Source organism: Erpetoichthys calabaricus, chromosome 1, assembly GCF_900747795.2.
Source record: "Erpetoichthys calabaricus chromosome 1, fErpCal1.3, whole genome shotgun sequence".
Lineage (NCBI taxonomy): Eukaryota > Metazoa > Chordata > Cladistia > Polypteriformes > Polypteridae > Erpetoichthys > Erpetoichthys calabaricus.
The window spans coordinates 116,791,962-116,813,313 of NC_041394.2; the positions used below are offsets into that span (position 1 = coordinate 116,791,962).

General features: G+C 38.2%; 1 protein-coding gene across 1 annotated transcript in view; it reads right to left on the minus strand.

Annotated features, from left to right (window-relative positions):
* LOC127526862 (cystine/glutamate transporter-like) overlaps window positions 1-21,352 on the minus strand; it is a 193,879-nt gene that overhangs the window by 152,822 nt on the left and 19,705 nt on the right. The window contains exons 5-8 of the mRNA XM_051924033.1: window positions 18,021-18,120; window positions 15,735-15,779; window positions 10,658-10,781; window positions 3,101-3,204 (exon numbers count right to left, since the gene is read on the minus strand). Coding sequence (XP_051779993.1) covers window positions 3,101-3,204; window positions 10,658-10,781; window positions 15,735-15,779; window positions 18,021-18,120 — 373 coding nt within the window. The remainder of the gene's footprint in view (window positions 1-3,100; window positions 3,205-10,657; window positions 10,782-15,734; window positions 15,780-18,020; window positions 18,121-21,352) is intronic.

Genomic DNA, 21,352 nt, shown 5'->3' on the forward strand with positions numbered 1-21,352 from the left:
AGTAAGCTGTAAGCAATAAGCCTGCCAAATTTCAGACTTCTACCTACACGGGAAGTTGGAGAATTAGTGATGAGTGAGTGAGTGAGTGAGTGAGTGAGTCAGTCAGTCAGTCAGTCAGTCAGTCAGTCAGTCAGTCAGTCAGTCAGTCAGTCAGTGAGTCAGTGAGGGCTTTGCCTTTTATTAGTATAGATAGACTACTCTTATCAGAGGCAGTTCATATTGTTCAGAACATAAGAAGTTTGATAAACAAGAGACAACCACTGAGTTACTCAAGCCTGTGTCAATATCTCATAGTTAAGTTACCCAAATATTTCCAGGAACTTTTTAAACAATGTCAAACTATTCTCAGATCTGCTTTTTTGAAATTCACAATCACAGGGGACTACACCAGTCCTGGCCACATCAGATGCAACCCCAGATATAGGGTTCTATTACCGTTAAGCTTCTACTTGGTTCCCCCAATTCAAGACCCAGGCTATCTAGGCTAAAATGGTAAAGTATTAAAGCCGCAAGTTTCAGTGAGGCTTTATCACAAAATGAGACTTTCCCCCTAACTCAAGAAATAGGCTAGCTACCTACATAGACTTAACAAAAAGAGCTAAAAGGCTTTAATATAAAAAAAACAAAGTTAGAAAGGAAAGGCAGAAACCAATGAAGCCTCTGGCCCAATATTACTTTATATTTACATTTTTTATTAACAGAAGAGTCAAAATACTGAGAGGTGCCTAAAAAATAGACACAAACTCCAAAAGTAAAGAGTCCAAAAACAGGCACTTAGTAGAAAGCTAGTAAGCCAAGAGATAGCAGGTCCTTAAAAAGTGCCGGATGCAGTCCTCAGCTGCAGTGTCAGGTGGCTCTGCCCCCCTCGATTCAATATATAGTGCACAAAGTACACAACAAAAAGAAATAAATAACATAGAACCTAAACAAATATATGTAGAGAAAACAAAAGCATAAGTAGGTAAAAATTCAGATAAAAAGAAAACATACTTGAGCCTAGGATGAAATTGTGATAGCTCCATTGCAGGGTTCACTCAAGCACTTACACTAACAGGAAGCTATTTTAGAAACATTAGTTTAACTAACACACATATTGTAAGTTTTTGGCCCCATCCACATTACTACATTTTTGCTTACACTATTGGCTTGTACTTATTATGTGGCCCTCTCCTGATTGGACCCTGCCTATTGCAATGTCTCATTCCCTGAATGGTCACCCTTCATGGAAGAAAAACATATTCCAAAATAGCAGACACAGAAAAGCTGCTTTCTATGACATGTGTTGTGTAGCTTATCTGTATGCACCAGTATTGTGTTTTGTACAGTATGAATTCTGCATATATGTGCTAAAGGCATATACAGTTTACAATAAATCCAGCTACTGTCCCTTCAAGAATTTCTTTTACATTGCCTGAATGCCCAGTGCAGGCAAACATTTAGCTCATATGCATTTTTGGTCATCTTAGTGTGACGGAGATACTTTTGTAAACAATGTGAAAACACTAGTGTGGACAGAGATTGTTTTTGTTTAAAGATGGTGTTTTTAAAAGAAACATAGTAGTGTATTTATAGCCTTTGTGATGTGGGAAGAAAACTGGAATACCCATAGATAAACTCATGTGGACATGGGAGAGAACATGCACACTTCTCCACCGACAGCAACTGGGTGTAGGATTCAAACCAGGGATGATGGACGTACTATGCCACCATAAAAGGGAGGATGAGGCATTAGATGAAATAAAAGCATTTAAAACAATAAGACTATTTTCTATGCCTGAATTTGAACCTGGTAGACTACAGTATATAGGACACAGTTGTCAGATTATCAATGTGATTGGCAATAACTATGTTGGATACTCTTAATGTTTTGTTCCTGTTATTATGATTTGGTGTTTTTTAAACATGCCAAAGCTATTTTTGCATATATTTTGTAATTTCTGTTTAATTTTCTTACTTTTGTTCAGGGACTTTGCTGTTTTGGGTATCATTTTTATAGCCATGGCCATGTTATTTAGGGTTGCCATTGCAGGCCCATTGCTACCACATAACCAGAAGTTGTCATGGACATGATATCATAGACCATTCCATATATAAGTTGAAAGCATGAATCATCCATCCATCCATCCATTTTCCAACCCGCTGAATTCGAACACAGGGTCACGGGGGTCTGCTGGAGCCAATCCCAGCCAACACAGGGCACAAGGCAGGAATCAATCCCGGGCAGGGTGCCAACCCACCGCAGGACACACACAAACACACCCACACACCAAGCACACACTAGGGCCAATTTAGAATCGCCAATCCACCTGACCTGCATGTCTTTGGACTGTGGGAGGAAACTGGAGCGCTCGGAGGAAACCCACGCAGACATGGGGAGAACATGCAAACTCCACGCAGGGAGGACGCAGGAAGCGAACCCAGGTCTCCTAACTGTGAGGCAGCAGCGCTACCACTGTGCCACCGTGCCACCCAAAGTATGAATCAGATTCAGATATTTAAATCAGATAAACCAAGTATTAGAGAATACAAATGAATGCCCACTTAAAAATAGCAGGAATAGGCTCTTGCTTCAATATGCTATTCTGTACCACATTACTCTTCTACTTTTGAACACAGATCATTTCTTGGCTAAATAAGTTGTATACTCACCAATCTTTTTTGGTTTATGAGACTTAAGCTATTCTTCTGCTCTTTCACTTTAATTTGTAGCTGTCTAAAATTTTGCTTTTCCATAATTTCATTTGTAAAGGGCAGCTTTGTTGCCTCTGAGGGTAATTTTAAAGAACTCTGCATAACACTGCTGTATAAAATCCATTTGACATTTATATAACCTATTTAATCATATTGAGGGAACTAGAAATCATACGCCTTTGACTAAAAGTCAAAGAACCCCTTAAATGTAACATTTCATAGCTTTATTTTGCAAATACCCCTTCAAGCAGCTACCACTGTTTTACAAGCAGATAGGTTTCTATGTTATTGCTTAAATAAGCAATAAGCATAAATGTGAATTACTAATTTGTTTCCTGAAACATGTGACCACACATTTTATTTATCATCTAGCAAAAAAATATGCTTTGAAAACTAGCATTTTTTTTACCTGGGACCAGCAAAGTAGCCTCCCATCAGTGCTCCCAAACAGGACATAGCGACAAGGATGGGAATGACAGAGGAGAAACCTTGGAGTGCCCTGTCAGCAAAAGTCTGAAAAAGAATATATATACTCACTGTATAACATTATTACATACAATATCAGGTATGCTATAAGAATTTGAAAAGTGTAAGTGTAATTACTATTATGATAAGACACTTCTCGAAAAAGTGAGTGATACAGAGTAAAAGGAGGAGACCATTAATGAAATTAGCTCATCTGTAAAAAAAATTAGTGGGTGTTAATCTGAAAAACATTATGGGCCAGGTAGTTAATCATGAAATAAAGTGATGGGATTAAGAGGAAATTATTGTCTGAATTTTCAGAAGAGCAAATGTCAAACATGACTGAACTATCATTAATTACCAGCAATGTGGAAAATTCTTGAGGAAGTTATCTCTGGTGCCACTCCTCTAAGCAAACACCCATGCGTCCCTGATTTATAATTATATACTACGGACTTTAGCACCATTACAATCTTTCCATCTTGACAATCTGATGATTTCTTTCTTTCCTGTTTCCCCTAACAAGCTATGTTGCATCCTCCATGTTGTAACTGCCTGCAATTCCCTTGTTGTTAATATGCTCACTTCTTCTGTCTTTCCATCTATTCCAATACACAGTTGCTAGGTTCAAACATTCACATCCCTGCTTACCTTCCAGTCACTTAGCTGTAACTTTATATGTCTTCTTGCCAGCTTCTGAGATTTTCTTCTTAGTAGACTATGATGCTCAGATGTGGGTCTAAAAGCAACCTATGCTGTAACTCTGTGAGGAAGGTAACTGACATGCTGTGGGTTCTGATCCAGGCAGCATAATGCAGAACCTGGAAAAAGGCAATGAAACCTTATTAAAACTTTACTGACTTCATTTTTTTTTTTGTTGTATGACCTAAACCTTCAAAAACAACAGATTACACAATGTATAGGTGTGTGACCAAACAGGATTCAAACTACCATGCAGTTGATTTTCCAAAAATCAGGGGTATTTTCCATAAGGCATAGCTAAGACCTCTTAATATTGTTCTGTCAAGTTACTGTGTGCAGTTGAGATACTGTAATTCTTCTCTGCAACATACAAATTTGGATATACTGTATACCTAATGCATGTAATTGGTTGAAATTACTATATTTTAGCCCAAGGAGTCTGTCTTCATATAAGTACTACAAATACTGACTATTTTAAATTAGAACACTTTTAATAAGTATTGCACCATCACTTCCCTTTAATTAATAAATTAACCAATGACAATAATAGACATATTTTCATATTCTATTAATGACAAATATGTTCAGTGATTTTTCTGGTGAGGAAGACAGAAGTTTCGACGTACAGTAAGTTAGTTATAATCAGTACTCATGACGCTGGAGAGTGTGGTTGTATTGCATGTTGATCAGCACATACAAGTAAAAATTTTCACTGTACTCTGTACACTATGACAACGATGACCCTACAAACCTAAAATGACAAGGTACTCTTCACCTAGGTTCTTCATTGCTCCTTGTACTGAATCTATTGGATGAAATTTCACAGTATCTCTTTGTTAAAAATTAGTTTAAACAAGAGCATACGCTTCCCAGTGAGCTAAATTAAACCATTTTTTGCTGATCGTCTTAGAAGAATTCAGCTATCTAGGAATTAAAGTGAAGAGAAAATTTTAACATCTATTTAAATTTAATTCCTGCAATATAATGGAAAACATTAAACATGGTATAAATAGATGGCCATCTCTTCGCTGCTATTTAGCTGGGGTAATAAATATTGCTTTGGAATTTTTCTAATGTATTTATTTTTTTGATCATAGTCCATCTTTAGTTAATGATTTCTCAGCTCCTAAGTCAATCTGCCATATAAAAAGGAACTTTTTATTCTATTTCTACTCTCCAGGTCAAAGAAGAAAACATCCAGGAATACAGTCTTCCTTTTACATATTGCAATAGCTTTTTTTTTAAATAGACTGTGTGGTTCTAAAATGGTCACTGTTAAAAGAAATTACATATGCCTTCACTACTGAAACAAGTCAGATCGTCCACTTTTTTTTTTTTTTTAATAAGACCTAAATTCTAAATCACAATTTAATACCAATCTCTAAAGGAACTGAGCAGAAAAAATTAATATTTCAATGCAATTATTTGTTTCAGTAAATAAAATATGTTAAGTTACAATAGGATAAACTATTGTATAGTACCGTAATAGCTGTGCTACACATATGCGACGTGTTGAAATCTAAATTATCAGCATAGAGTTCAGTGTTAATGTTTGCAGTCCACCCGGGCGGAGGTAAACATTAAAATTATACAAAGTTATTGTCTGTCTGTATACCTACATTGTTATCGGCATTGTTATCACTCTTTAATTTAATATTGTTCTTTATCAGTATGCTGCTGCTGGAGTATGTGAATTTTCCCTTGGGATTAATAAAGTATCTATCTATCTATCTATCTATCTATCTATCTATCTATCTATCTATCTATCTATCTATCTATCTATCGGAATGCAGTATGTAATAAAATGCATTTCATTTGCAATTCCAAAAGATGGGGTATCCCAAATATTTGTAGTAACATGATTCTGTTGTATGCTATTTGGTACGGGGTTCGCAAAAGCAGTGTTAATGTTTGCTATGCGGCATCTGTTGGAATGTTTACTACAATAATGCAAATGTTTGTGATATGCCATCTGTTGGATTGACAGAGACATAACAACTGGACAGACAAAGAGATACACAGACACTTATCCTTGTATTAAAATTAATATTTAAAATAAAGAAATCATTATCAGAAACTGAGAAAATGATTAAATATCTTAAGAGGTACTGTTAAGATTAAGAGTAAACAACCTATTTGCAAAAATGGAATAGTAGTAGTACTGAATACTGATAGTGACTGACTGTGATGAATTGATTGTACAAGTAAATGTACGGGCGGCACGGTGGCGCAGTGGGTAGCGCTGCTGCCTCGCAGTTGGGAGATCTGGGGACCTCGGTTCGATTCCCGGGTCCTCCCTGCGTGGAGTTTGCATGTTCTCCCCGTGTCTGCGTGGGTTTCCTCCGGGCGCTCCGGTTTCCTCCCACAGTCCAAAGATATACAGGTTAGGTGGATTGGCGATTCTAACTTGGCCCTAGTGTGTGCTTGGTATGTGGGTGTGTTTGTGTGTGTCCTGCGGTGGGTTGGCACCCTGCCCAGGATTGTTTCCTGCCTTGTGCCCTGTGTTGGCTGGGATTGGCTCCAGCAGACCCCCGTGACCCTGTGTTCGGATTCAGCGGGTTGGAAAATGGATGGATGGATGGATTAAATGTACTGATTGTGAATTTCCCCTTGGGATTAATAAAGTATCTATCTATCTAGTGACACCCCAGCTCTATTACCAGTAATGCACAGTCCATCCTTTGCTATATAAAAAACTAATAAAGTGTATGCTCAAAACTACAGTAAATAAACATAAATAAATGTAACAACACTACTTAGTCAAAACAAAAAGAAAGAATAAAACCAAGAAAAGCTCTAAAATAGTCAAGAAATGATCACACAGTCCTAGATACAGAGTACCATAGCAAGAATCTGGTCTGAAAGAGTAAAACTGAAAGAGAGAGCACAAGTTAGATATCTTCTAAAAGTGATGAACTGATTCCTATTTTAACCACTGTCCTGAATTTTAGGTTTATATAATACTTGCCAAGGCAGATGCCTAGTGTGTTAGATTTGTGATAAACACTTTAATTTGGGTTTTGACTTATTGCATATGATTTGACATTTGTCTGTACTCCCTCAGTCATTCCATCTCCAGTTTAAACAAAAGTTAAAAGATGACACCCAGTCAGAAAGATGACACAAAACATGTGGTTTACATAAAAGACAAAGACAGCACAGTTGGCTAGTCCTATCACATTAGCTGAGCTCAAAGAGACCTTGAATTCCATGGCTGCATGAAAGACTCCAGGTTTGGATGGGACTCCATCAGAGTTAATTGTCTTCTTTTAAAAGCTTTTATCAGTAACCCTATTTTGGCATGATCAAAGAGGCAACCTCATCTGGTCATCTAAATTCAAAAGTTAATATGGCTGTCATTATACTGCTATCATACATTTTGTCAAGGTTTTAGGCCTCTAATCTAATAAATACTTAATTTATTAGATTATCTGTTTTGCAAAGTTTAATTTAATATAAGCTAAATTATTATTATTGTTTCACTTTCTTAGAGTTTGGAAGATTTTTAAGATTTTAGCTATCCTTTTTGAGAAGTAAATTGTAAAATATTTGCTCTAACGTAGCACATTCTCTATTATCGAAACAATTTAACATTAAGAGCAACGTTCAGTCTTTTCACAATAGGAAACTTTAATTTATTACCCATGGTAAACTGTTTTACATTTCTGATAGAGAAACTCATTCCCACGTATTGGTCTGCTTATGCAACATTTATTTTAATGACCCACATCAATTCTTCCCAAATTCTACTCCATAATATTTGACAAAAACAAATCTAGAAAGGAAAGTTTAACCCAATGATTCTGGAAAGCACCCATGATCTTCTTAAAGCAATGTAATTACGAGGGACGTTCAAAAAGTTTCCGCACTTTCATATTTTCATTGGAATCGTTGAAGGTGGGAGGAGTAGTAATTGGTCATTAAAAAGTTGGTATGACGCTGGGAAAATTGCATCGCAAACGAAGGTGACTATGTAGAAAAGTGATGTAATTTGTTTTTGAAATTCTTAATAAATAGAGTTAAAATAAAAGTGCGGAAACTTTTTGAACATCCCTCGTAATTCACAAAATATATTTTGGTCAAACATCTGTGCCTAGTCTGGTTGGAGTAATCTGTTTCATTAAAGGTCCTGATGACATCTTAAAACAAAGTCAGCAAAGTTTTAACAAGTTGTATATTTCTTTTTGCAAGTTTTCTCCATTGTTTTATGTCTAAGGATCAAATCTGATTATATGCTTAGTGCTAATTATGGTACATTTGTTCATTTTTTTAGTGTAGGACATTTGAGCATAAACATCCAGCATGAAGATCTTTCAAACAGGATAAAGATATCTAAAGAAGATGAGTTATCATCAAACAATCAAACTTTTGGAAAGCAGGCATGAGGTCATCAGACTTTTTTCACTGTTGGCATCGGAATCTGAAATAATTAGGCCTGAGTGCTGAACTGCAGGCAGATAACAGACCAGAAAGTTTAGTAAGCAACATTTGGCCTGAACATGTGGCTACCATCTGCTTTTCACATTTTCACTTCAGAAAATTCATTAAGTTCTTGGTAACAAAGGTACATCAGAGTAGTGTGGAAATTAACACATGTTAGTGGAGTTAGTGGAGCAATGCAAGCTCAACAGTGTCAGTAACAGAGTGTAAAATATTGGGCTTCTTTATCAGGAAAAGACTTTGCTACAGCTAGTGATAATTGAGTATAAGGAATTTATTAAAAAAAAATAACATCAATTCATGTGAATTATTTTCTTTCTAATTTCCTGTAGTCATTTGGTAAAGATATTCTATAACTGTATTCCTCCATTCATTTACTGAGCCTGCCTCATTAAAATTCAGAGTTATGGAAAAACAGCAGAGCTCATTCCAGCAGTACTGACAGGTACTAGTGCTTCACAGAGCACCCTCATACACATATGAACTGTCAGTCACGCTATGCTGATTTAGACTGATCAGTTAATCTGGAATGTGATAGAGCCACAAAAAATACCTAAACAGACACAAGAAGAAAAAAACCGCATATTACATACTAGGATTCAAATCATGTCTCCTAGTGCTGTGATGCAGAGGTGTTAATCACTGTGCCACCATTCAAATCTTTTAAACATATTCAAAATTATCTACCCATTCATATACAGTTAGGTCCATAAATATTTGGACAGAGACAACTTTTTTCTAATTTTGGTTCTGTACATTACCACAATGAATTTTAAGTGAAACAACTCAGATGCAGTGGAAGTGCAGACTTTCAGTTTTAATTCAGTGGGGTGAACAAAACGATTGCATAAAAATGTGAGGCAACTAAAGCATTTTTTTAACACAATCCCTTAATTTCAGGGGCTCAAAAGTAATTGGACAATTGACTCAAAGGCTATTTCATGGGCAGGTGTGGGCAAGTCCGTCGTTATGTCATTATCAATTAAGCAGATAAAAGGCATGGAGTTGATTTGAGGTGTGGTGCTTGCATGTGAAAGATTTTGCTGTAAACAGACAACATACGGTCAAAGGAGTTCTCCATGCAGGTGAAAGAAGCCATCCTTAAGCTGCGAAAACAGAAAAAACCCATTCGAAAAATTGCTGCAATATTACGAGTGGCATTCTACAGTTTGGTACATCCTGAGAAAGAAAGCAAGCACTGGTGAACTCAGCAACGCAAAAAGACCTGGACATCCACAGAAGACAACAGTGGTAGATGATCGCAGAATCATTTCCATGGTGAAGAGAAACCCCTTCACAACAGCCAACCAAGTGAACAACACTCTCCAGGGGGTAGGCGTATCGATATCCAAGTCTACCATAAAGAGAAGACTGCATGAAAGTAAATACAGAGGGTGCACTGCAAGGTGCAAGCCACTCATAAGCCTCAAGAATAGAAAGGCTAGATTGGACTTTGCTAAAGAACATCTAAAAAAGCCAGCACAGTTCTGGAAAAACATTCTTTTGACAGATGAAACCAAGATCAACCTCTACCAGAATGATGGCAAGAAAAAAGTATGGAGAAGGCGTGGAACAGCTCATTATCTAAAGCATACCACATCATCTGTAAAACATGGTGGTTTGGGCGTGCATGGCTGCCAGTGGCACTGGGACACTAGTGTTTATTGACGATGTGACACAGGACAGAAGCAGCAGAATGAATTCTGAGGTGTTCAGAGACATACTGTCTGCTCAAATCCTGCTAATTGCAGTCAAATTGATTGGGCGGCGTTTCAGGATACAGATGGACAATGACCCAAAACATACAGCCAAAGCAACCCAGGAGTTTATTAAAGCAATGAAGTGGAAAATTCTTGAATGGCGAAGTCAGTCACCTGATCTTAACCCAATTGAGCATGCATTTCACTTGTTGAAGACTAAACTTTGGACAGAAAGGCCCACAAACAAACAGCAACTGAAAGCCGCTGCAGTAAAGACCTGGCAGAGCATTAAAAAGGAGGAAACCCAGCATCTGGTGATGTCCATGAGTTCAAGACTTCAGGCTGTCATTGCCAGCAAAGGGTTTTCAACCAAGTATTAGAAATGAACATTTTATTTCCAGTTATTTAATTTGTCCAATTACTTTTGAGCCCCTGAAATGAAGGGATTGTGTTAAAAAAATGCTTTAGTTGCCTCACATTTTTATGCAATCGTTTTGTTCACCCCACTGAATTAAAGCTGAAAGTCTGCACTTCAACTGTATCAGAGTTGTTTCATTTAAAATTCATTGTGGTAATGTACAGAACCAAAATTAGAAAAAAGTTGTCTCTGTCCAAATATTTATGGACCTAACTGTATATTAAAAATTAAATTCACAAACCACTGCCACAGCATTTGATTCCAAAACATCTTGAGAAGTCATCACTGTGTAGTATGAAATGTTCATCAGCAGATAAGCAATCGTCACTGTTACCATGGACAATATAATCGAAAGAGGGATGTTTCTAAAAGAAAGAAAATCAAGAAATGCTTATTATTTATCATTTATAAAAATGACTGTGAAAATTATTGAGACAAATGAGAGAAAACCAACAATAACAAGCAAACTCAACGACTTAACTGCATGGAAACCTTAAATATTGAACCTGTGCCTTTTTTCAGGTCTTAAGTTAATGATAAAGATAATTTTTCCATGCATCAAAGCAATTTCATACTCCAGTACACAGATCTGTCTTGGTAGCGATGGGCACAAGAAAGGAGCAATTATGATCTGTGGGCACTGTAATGTGTTCTGTCTTCAATTAGTGCAAAGCACACACACTGGTGTTATAAGTGGAATGAACATTAATAACATTACATTTAATTAATCAGGGTTTTTATATACTGAGAAGAATTTAAAGAGGTTAAAATTGCTGATGGAAAATAGAAAGGAACAAAATAAGAAAGTGGTGTGGCGAAACACACCACATTTTGTAAAGCTGGATTAATTTACTTATTTATTGTTAACTTCAGATTTAGCTTAAGTGTGGATAGCAGAGTATATATGCAGGCCTACGTTTAGTTTCATGCTGTGTTAACTAAGAAAACATTTTCCTTTACCCATGCTAAATGATACTGTATGTACAATTCTATTACTATAATGATTAAGATTACATTCACCCTCGATCAGCTGAGCGTGGTTTACTCAGTTCATTATTTTTTCACAGTCATTGAGTATGTTTGTGGGCAAGGGTCATCCTTTAAATAATTGCAGCAGAGGAAGATACTCATTACAATCCATGCTCAATGCCAATGAAAAATGACTTAGGAAAAGTCACCGTGAAATTGGGAGGGGAGCCTTTAGCTCACACTTGATTTTGCAATATAGAGTGGAATGAAGTATTAGGCATCAATTATTTTAAGATTTGATTGTCTTATGTATTATTATCATTATACAGGATGAGTCAAAATTGTGTTAACACTAATGCTACTGGTATGTACGCGTATATGCTTACATACAATTTTTGTGGACAATTTATGTGCCACATATGGTACATGTGTTGAACATGATGGTGAACAGGTTGAGACAGTCCTGTAAATCATGTTATGTTTTGTGAATAAATTGTTTCTGCCATTCAAATGTTAACATAAGTTTAACTCACCCTGTATATTTGAGAAAGAAATAAGTCACCTTGTGAAGTGAAGTGGAATATTTGTCTAGATTTTATTGGTCAAGTGTTAGTTTGTGGGGTATAAGAGTCTGCTCTAACCTCATTTTTGGGGACCGAGAGATGAAGAAGGGAATTGGTGTTTGTTGCTCTAAAAAGTAACAGAGTTACAGTCATTAAGCCTTTCATAGTTTATTCTTGATTTTAGTGTGCTAAGGAATAATACCTTTTTCTTTTTTAAATGCAGTTAATTTCTGCATTTTTTTCCCTATCTGCTTATTAAGGGCTAAATGATTGTTAGATTGGAAATTCTTTTAGTTTGATTTTTGTAGTGTCTAAGGCAGGGGTGGGCAAACTGCGGCCCGCGGGCCACGTCCGGTCCGTTGGTCTTTTTAATCCGACCCGCCAAAGATTGGTACAAAATTGCCCAAATCAAATCATTTCATAATTATGACTGCATTCATTTGACCTTGTCCTGTAATGCCTGGTGTTCCACCAGGTGGCGCTTTAGGCGCAGTGATACATTGACTTGATTTTGCAGAGCCCTGGTTACTCTCTGTTATTACTCTGCTACTGCTCTGAACCCATCTGCAACAATGAGTGGGCCAAAGAAAAGAAAAGTCGACAGTGAGTGCCAAGTGTTTAATCAGGAATGGACAACTAAATACTTTTTCACTGAAGTCCGGCCAAAGGCTGTATGTCTTATTTGCCAAGAAATCGTTGCGGTTTTGAAGGAATACAACATCAGCCGTCACTTTTCCACCAAGCATGCTAATTATGCTAACAACCAGTCAACGCAAGAACGGACAGCTACTAGCAGCTAGTTTGCAGGCTCAGCAAAACACCTTTATCTGACAAACTGCCATCCAAGAATCAAGCACGAAGGCAAGTTATGTGCTGGCATTCAAATTAGCAAAGACCAGCAAGCCTTTCTCCGAAGGGGAGTTTCTCAAAGAGTGCATGGTAGAGACAGCAGGTATCTTGTGTCCTGAGAGCAAGAACAAATTTGAAAAAATTAGCTTATCACGCAGGACAGTGACTCACCGTGGTGAGCTAATTGAAGAAGACTTAGCTAGCAAGTTAAACAAAAAAGCTGAGTCATTTATATTATATTCCTTGGCACTGGACGAAAGTAATGACATAAAGGACAATGCTCAGCTTTAAATTTTTATCAGAGGGATTAATGACAATTTTGAGATAACGGAGGAGTTTTTGGCCATGGAATCCCTAAAGAGGAAAACGCGGGGAGAGGACTTGTATGACAGCGTGTCGGGGGTCATAAATAGGCACAAGCTACCTTGGAGTACACTCGCCAACATTACCACAGATGGATTGCCAAATCTGACTGGAAAAAACGTTGGGTTGCTCAAAAGACTCCAGGAGAGGGTGAAGGAGGACAATCCTGAGCAGGAGGTCATTTTCTTACACTGCCTAATCCACCAGGAAGCACTGTGTAAATCCATATTGCAGCTTGACTACGTAGTGAAGCCAGTTGTAAAACTTGTTAACTTTATTCGAGTGAGGGGACTTCAGCATCGTCAGTTTATTAAGTTTCTTGAAGAAATTGAAGCTGATCACCAGGACTTGCTTTACCACTCCAATGTCCGCTGGTTAATTTTGGGGAAAGTGTGTCGACGAGTGCGGGAGCTCAAACAGGAGATTATCTCATTTTTGGAGCTACTTGAGAAAGCTGACAATTTTCCTGAGCTGAGTGACACAGATTGGCTTTGTGATTTAGCTTTTGCTGTGGACATACTGACACACATGAATGATCTGAACATGAAGCTACAAGGGAAAGACCAGTTTGTGCATGAAATGTACACAAACGTCAGAGCCTTCAAAACCAAGCTAGCTTTATTCTCAAAGCAAATGTCAAACAACTCATTCGCTCATTTCCCCACACTGGCTACGCTGAAAGAGGCCCCTCGACTTGTGAAAAAATACAGGAAATCACTGGACGAAACTGCATGGAGAATTCTGCTGTCGGTTCTCTGATTTTGGAAAAATTTACAAGTCACTTCAGCTGGTTTCATGTCCCTTCACACAGGACCCTGAAACGGCGCCACAGGAGTTGCAGTTGGAACTGATTGATCTCCAATGTGACACTGTCTTAAAGGAGAAGTTCAACTCTCTTAAACTGGATGAGTTTTATGCTTCATTAAGCGCAGCCAAATTTCCAAACATCCAGAAGATGGCACAGAGGATGCTGGTGTTGTTTGGCTCTACGTATGTGTGTGAACAGACTTTTAGTGTGATGAACACCAACAAAGCACCCCACAGATCCCAGCTGAGCGATGAACACCTCAGATCTGTTCTGAGAATTGCCACAACAAAACTAACACCAGACTTCGATGCACTGGCAAAAAAGGGTGATCAACAACACTGTTCCCACTAAAAGTGAATGTAAATATTAACACTGTAATACCTTTTTTATGTTTATGTTTGATATGTATGCATCTAGTGCTGGCCCGGCCCATCTGTCAAATTTTAAAAGTCAATGTGGCCCCTGAGCCAAAAGGTTTGCCCACCCCTGGTCTAAGGTAATCCTTTGGACTTTTCAATTTTTTCCTTTTTATTGTTTTACTCACTCTGAAAAAAAAATCCTTTTTTGGAGCTCTTGTTGGTAAGGTGTCAACTTACCAAGCTCACCTTTTCTGCTGTGTCCCAGCTATAAGGGATTTATGAATTATTAACAGAGCCAAAATACACGTAAACTGTGAATCCAAATGTAGCCCTAGCTTTATCAAGAGGGCAGTGACATTCTCATCAGCAAAGGGCCGTTCTGAAAATGCAGTGTGGGAAAAATTTTGAAAATGTTGATTGAGAAAGGCCTTGCAGTAAGGAGACCTGGGTTCGCTTCCCGGGTCCTCCCTGTGTGGAGTTTGCATGTTCTCCTTGTGTCTGCGTGGGTTTTCTCCGGGTGCTCCCATTTTCCTCTCACAGTCCAAAGACATGCAGGTTAGGTGCATTGGCCATCCTAAATTGTCTCTAATGTGTGCTTGGTGTGTGAGTGTGTGTGTGCCCTGCGGTGGGCTGGCGTCCTGCCCGGGGTTTGTTCCTGCCTTGTGCCCTGTGCTGGCTGGGATTGGCTCCAGCAGACCCCAGTGACACTGTACTTAGGATATAGTGGGTTGGAGAATGACTGACTGATTCAGAAAGTAAACTGCAACATGCCAGAAAATGCAACTGTACTTACCTTGTAGTTGTGAACTTGAATTTGCTTACTTGGAACTCCAGTTTTTAACATTAACACCACAGTATTAAAAAAGTTGATTCTGAATTTGGTTACATTAGAATTACATAGTTAATATGCTTATACCTGAAGGGCTGGCTACTCTGTTGTTCATGAGTCTATTCAAACAAAATAGCAGCAACAACATGACGTTATACAGGCACTCATACCAATGCAACAAAGGAGTTCACCTTGAATTCATAAAGCTTCACTTCTCTAAATTACAATTATACTCACAATTCTGAGTAACTGTAAACAGTTGTTCACAATAAAAGATGTTGCATAAAACAGTTATGCAGTTCCAACTAAAACAGTGAGTCTTCCCAAGCAAATTGGGTGATTGTGTGACTAGCACATGATTTAATAGGAGCATGCATGTTAGGACTAATTCAATCACATTTTGCATTGCTATTTATTACTAATTAAGTTACCATGAATTTTAAGGTGCTTGCTCCTGTTTGACAAAATGATTTATTTTACCTTGGACCTCGACTTGTTAACAATATTCTACTGCTTATATTCTCACTACAATCTCCCCCTTAGATCAGGTTTGTATATATGTGGTAATGTCTCAGTACCTTTTGGGATTGATGACTTCTTCAGTAACAAAATTCAAATAAAACCTGTTGAAATAATGCAGAATTCTGTTAATTTTGAAAAATGTATTACATTACAATAGTAAGGTACAAGATTAAATTCAGAACTAAGGTGCAAGCGTGACCAGACACAGTGGGGCATGTCAACCACAACCCTGCACCCTTATGAAATTTACTGCATAACCCTATACATGTATACATGAATGATTGTAGAGCAAGGGTGCAAAGGAATAACATGAGTCTTGAACTTTGAAAATGTCCTTGTTAAGATTTTCTCATTACCGTCAACACACCGTTTCCAATGTCACCCCTGGTGGATTGTTTCCGTACGTGCGCCATTGCAGTCAATGTTGATTAAAGAGAGCAAGATACTGTACATGTTGATTCTTGGATCATTTACATACTGCTTGGCTACATTCGTCACTTATAATAAGAACATAGGAAAACATATAATTAGAACAATTCATTCAGTAGGTCACTCCAATCACAAGAAAACAACAAAGGTTATATTTCTTGGACTGAATATGCTGCTAGGTATCTGGTAACATGATACAGTGGAACCTCGGTTTGCGAGTAACTTGGTTTACAAGTGTTTTGCAAGACGAGCTAAAATTTTTAATAAATTTTGACTTGATAAATGAGCGATGTCTTGCAATACAAGTAGTATGTATATGCTTTGTCTGCTGAGCGTCATGTAATCACAACTGAGCTGATGGTTCTTCTCTCTCTCTCTCTCTCTCTCTCTCTCTCTCTCACTGCGGGATTGTGGGCAATCGTCTCTTATTCTCCGTCTGAGTCGGCGTGCTTCACTCATATAGTCAACATCCGTACGAGCTTATACTGTTTACTACAGCATTGTGACTGTGTGTGTGTGTGTGTGTGTGTGTGTGTGTGTGTGTGTGTGTGTGCTGTGACGTGCGTGTCCCCGTCTTGCACCACCAGCTTTATTCAGCTTGAAACAGCAACAGTGCGGTTATTTATTGTAGCGGGATCTGCCACTTTCCTATACACAGATGCAGCAGTCAGGCAGGGTCGTGGCCAAGTAGTACTGTGCCCTGTGCATTTATATGGCTCCTTGTTCCTTGTATCACCCATTGACGGTAGGCGCTTATAGCATGTCCGCGATCTTTTTGGATTCGCTTTTACGGCGAACTACTACAGTGCTGGGAAACTGCGATTGCTTTGGGATGCTCTTCCGCGTGTTGTCCCGTTGGGTGGAATCCCACAAGAGTTTAGAAACTCACACCTGCCATGATTCTTTTCAAAGGTAAAGTGCAGGTTAATTTGTTTTATGTATTTTTACTTTATATTTTGTATTAATCATTTTTATATGAATAGTTTTGGGTTGTGGAATGAATCATCTGAGTTTCCATTATTTCTAATGGGGAAATTCACTTTGATATATGAGTGCTTTGCATTGCGAGCACGTTTTCGGAACGAATTATGTTCGCAAACCGAGGTTCCACTGTATATTCTTTTTTGAACACCACTGTATCATTTATACCTCTAAGACTTTGTAACTTATACTTCTTCTTCATTAAATGTCTTCTTATTATTGACCTCATAATTCATTCTAACTGAATTCTCATTGTGTTGTGTTGAAACTCTTGTCACCTTGACACTTCTGATAGTTTTCTGGCATGTCTCCCTTAACTGGTGGTAAGGAAGGGACTCCGGTATTTTCAATTCTTTTTCCTTACCCGCTTCCTACTTTTATTTGAGGTTGTTGTTGTTTTTCCTCCTCAATGATGTCTGCCATTCTATTTCACAGACAATGTTCTTATCCACGATTAACTTATTATCCATTCAAATTTTCATTTTGCAGCCCTAATTTCACACTTCTAAACTTTATTCAGTTGGTATTACCAGTTAACTTATCAACATTTCCTAGTGCCTATATTCCTTAATTTTTTCAAAATGTTCTTTCCACTCACATGTCTTTACTCATGTTCAATTATATTTTACATTGTAAATCTAGTGATGGTGTGAGCAGTGGAAAGTGAGTGAAAAGGTGCCATTAGCGGAATGATGGCATTCATTGCTCTCTTTATTATCAAGAATTGCTTTCCTTTGATGCAAAAGTAAAAAATATACCTGAATTACATGAAACCCTGCTGATAACTTTATACTGAATGAAGAAAAAATCATTTGGGAAGGATTTTTCTTTTCACAAGAGATCCTAAAGATTCTTATATTAAACCTGCAACCTACACATTCCAGATTTGCTAAATAGAAATAAGCAAGAGACAGAAACAGAAGGGGACTAACCATCCTGCGTAGGCATAGAGTCCTGCATAAACAGCCAAAGGTAACTTGTCCAGTGTCAGGGAACTGGTGTCAAAGGCTTTGTGGAAATTTTCAGTTTGCCCTGCAAAGATAAAAATACAAATATGAGGAAACATTCTAGTTGTTTACTAGAAGGTTGTTGCATATATGCAGTAAATCACCTTTTGCAAGTGGAGGCTGAGCTGCTGCAGCCATATGATTAACTAAAGCACACATCTCTGTAAAGCAGAATAATCTGCTGTGAATTTTGAATGTGGTGAGGCAAAAGAAAGGCAGAGAAATTGACACTAAAGAGCCAGGGAACAAATTTGGTTTTAATTAAGCAATACATTTGTACTAGGAGGACCTCAGTTCTGCACCTTGCTTGAAAGGTGTATTCTACAATGCTAAAATAGTAAGTTTCCAAAGATTACACCCTCTGTGATACAAAATGTGAACAAGTGTGAGTATCTCTATAAAATCAAGCCAGCATGGTTCCTGAAAACCACAAAATCAAGTTTTACACTGTCACTGAATTTCCTCTCTAAAACATAATTTACCTCCAGAGATTCATTCTTGTGTGGTTGATACGAAGAGAGCCACCTGCCAACATTCAATAAACAGCTTATGCCAGCAAAAGATCTCCCAAAATCAAGCAGAAACCATTTTGGAAATTGAACCGCTTACTATACTTTTCTTGTCAAGGGCAGATAGACTTGAATAGAACATCAACCATCATTTCTGCAGCTAGCCAAACCACACCATTGTCTGCAAGCTCATGAATGGCTTCAAGTGGTACACCTAATGTGTGAAGGATTAAGAAGTAAATTTAAGGGGCCTCTTTGTTGAGTATATATAAGCTTTAACTTTGTTTTAAATGAGCTAAGTGTATTGCTAGTTTTCTGGTTTTCAGCAAATTTGTGAAAGGCTATGTCCTCACTCTTCAGGGAAGTATCCAGTAAATAACCAGGAAATTGATGTTGGATGCCTTGAGTGATCTGGTTGGAACACATCCAATAATCATATCGCTGAGATAAAGTGAAGCAAGACCATGCTGATGTTTACAAATTGATAAAAGAATTGTAAATTCAATACTAAACTATGCATATTTAAGTGCTGGTCCATTCTTTTACATTTAAGGATTCTTCTGGCAGCACTCTGCAAATTTTCAATTGTTCTTGGGTAAGTCAGTAACAGGGCATCAGAGTAAACCAGTCAGTGACACAAAAGAACATAAAGGTTTCTCCTAGTCAGCAAAGGAGATAGTATCATGGACCTCAGAGATATTATGTAGTTGATAGCAAGCCTTTTACATGGATTGCTAATATAATACTTAAAACACCTTAAAATTTACTAATATTGTATATAAAATCATAATTATTACATGACTGTGAATAATACTTTAACATTAACAACCTATTATGCTTCTTGCTTTACATCAGCAACAATAGCAAGCCATTCCTCTTCAGCAATCTGCACATGTGGACTGTGTTGTGCACTGAAAACCTCCTGAGGTTGCTGTGCACAAAATACAATTTCTTAAGCTTTTCTGAAATTTAATCATTCTGTCTGAGGTGGGCTGGCACCCTGCCCGGGGTTTGTTTCCTGCCTTGCACCCTGTGTTGGCTGGGATTGGCTCCAGCAGACCCCGTGACCCTGTAGTTAGGATATAGCTGGTTGGATAATGGATGGATAGAAATCATTCAGTACAAATTTGTGACATTACCTATTTGAACACTTCGATAAAGGACTTACGGGATATTTTAAATATCCTCTTTAAATCTTAAAAGGATTACCATTTGAACATACTATTAGAGTCAACTGGAGAAAAACTGATAAATGGTTGCTCCTTTTTGGAATGTATTATTATTGCATATTTAATTGATACCTATATCCCATATGGGCGGAGTGCTGGCTCTGAGGCTAGGGATCTGTACTGGCAATGCTGTGAATGCCAAAAGGGACTTTGCTCTGTTGGGACCCTGAGCAAGGCCCTTAACCTGCAATTGCTCCATTCTGGGTATGACGTTAATCTGCATCCAGCCCTGCATGTAGGCCCTCCAAAATGCAGGGAAAAACTTGGGGGTTGGTGGCAGAATTGGAACTCCAGCCACCATAAAAAATCTCACACTCCATCTGAACTAGTGTGGTGCTGAGGTGTCACCTGTTGCATGGCTGCACACAGGTCCTAATCTGGGAACCTCAGTTGGTTTGTCATGTGGTGGGTGCGGCAATGTGCTGTATCAGCGCGTGCTCCTAACCTTTCTCTCTATATCCCACACCAATTACAAGGTCAGGAAATGTCTGTTTGTATAATTCTTAAGACTGAAGTGACACAAAGGAAGTCAGTCAGAGACATCAACCTTTGTGTCTCAAAATCCTGTCCCTAAGCCACTATACCACAGTACAAGCCAGTTTATTGTCTGGAGGTAAAAACCTTAGAAAAGCAAAACTGACATCCAGCCACTCATCATTGGTGGGGCCTGTGTGGAGAGGGTCCCGGTGTTCAGGTTTCTGCGCATTTACAGTAGCTGGAGGATGACCTGCCCTGGAGTGCCAGCACCAAGAAGCTGCTGAAGAAGGCGCAGCAGAGACTGTATTTTCTGAGAATCCTCAGAAAGAACCATCTCCCCAAAAATCTGCTCCTTGCCATTTATCACTGTTCCATCGAGAGTGTGCTTACGTACGGACTGTGTGTGTGGTACGGCAGCTGCACTTCCTCAGGAAGGAAAGCGCTCCACAGGGTCGTCAGGACAGCGGAGAGAACAATTGGTTGCACCCTCCCCACTCTGGAACAAATCTACACATCCCGATGCTGCAAAAAAGCAATACACATTTCACAGGATTCATCACATCCCGGTCATTGCGTCTTCCAGCTTTTCCCATCAGGCAAGAGATACAGAGCAATGAAAACCAAGATATACTGCCTTAAAAACAGTTTTTATCCAAAAGCAATCATGGCCCTGAACTCAGAATAAAACTGCTCCATATCATTCTCCCGATGTGCAATATAGACCTTAAGTCAACCAGTGCAATTTGTACATTTAACCAGTGCAATTTGTATATTTTGTAAAGTACTTTTATTACTATTCGGTTTGTTATTATTTTCTCTCTTCTTGTCTTTTTAACTCTTATGCCTCACACCGAGTCGACTGCACCTTCAATTTCGTTGTTCTTTTGTAAAAGTGACAATGACAATAAAGATCTATCTATCTATCTATCTATCTATCTATCTATCTATCTATCTATCTATCTATCTATCTATCTATCTATCTATCTATCTATCTATCTATCTATCTATCTATCTATCTAATTGGGTTCATAAATGTGTGTAA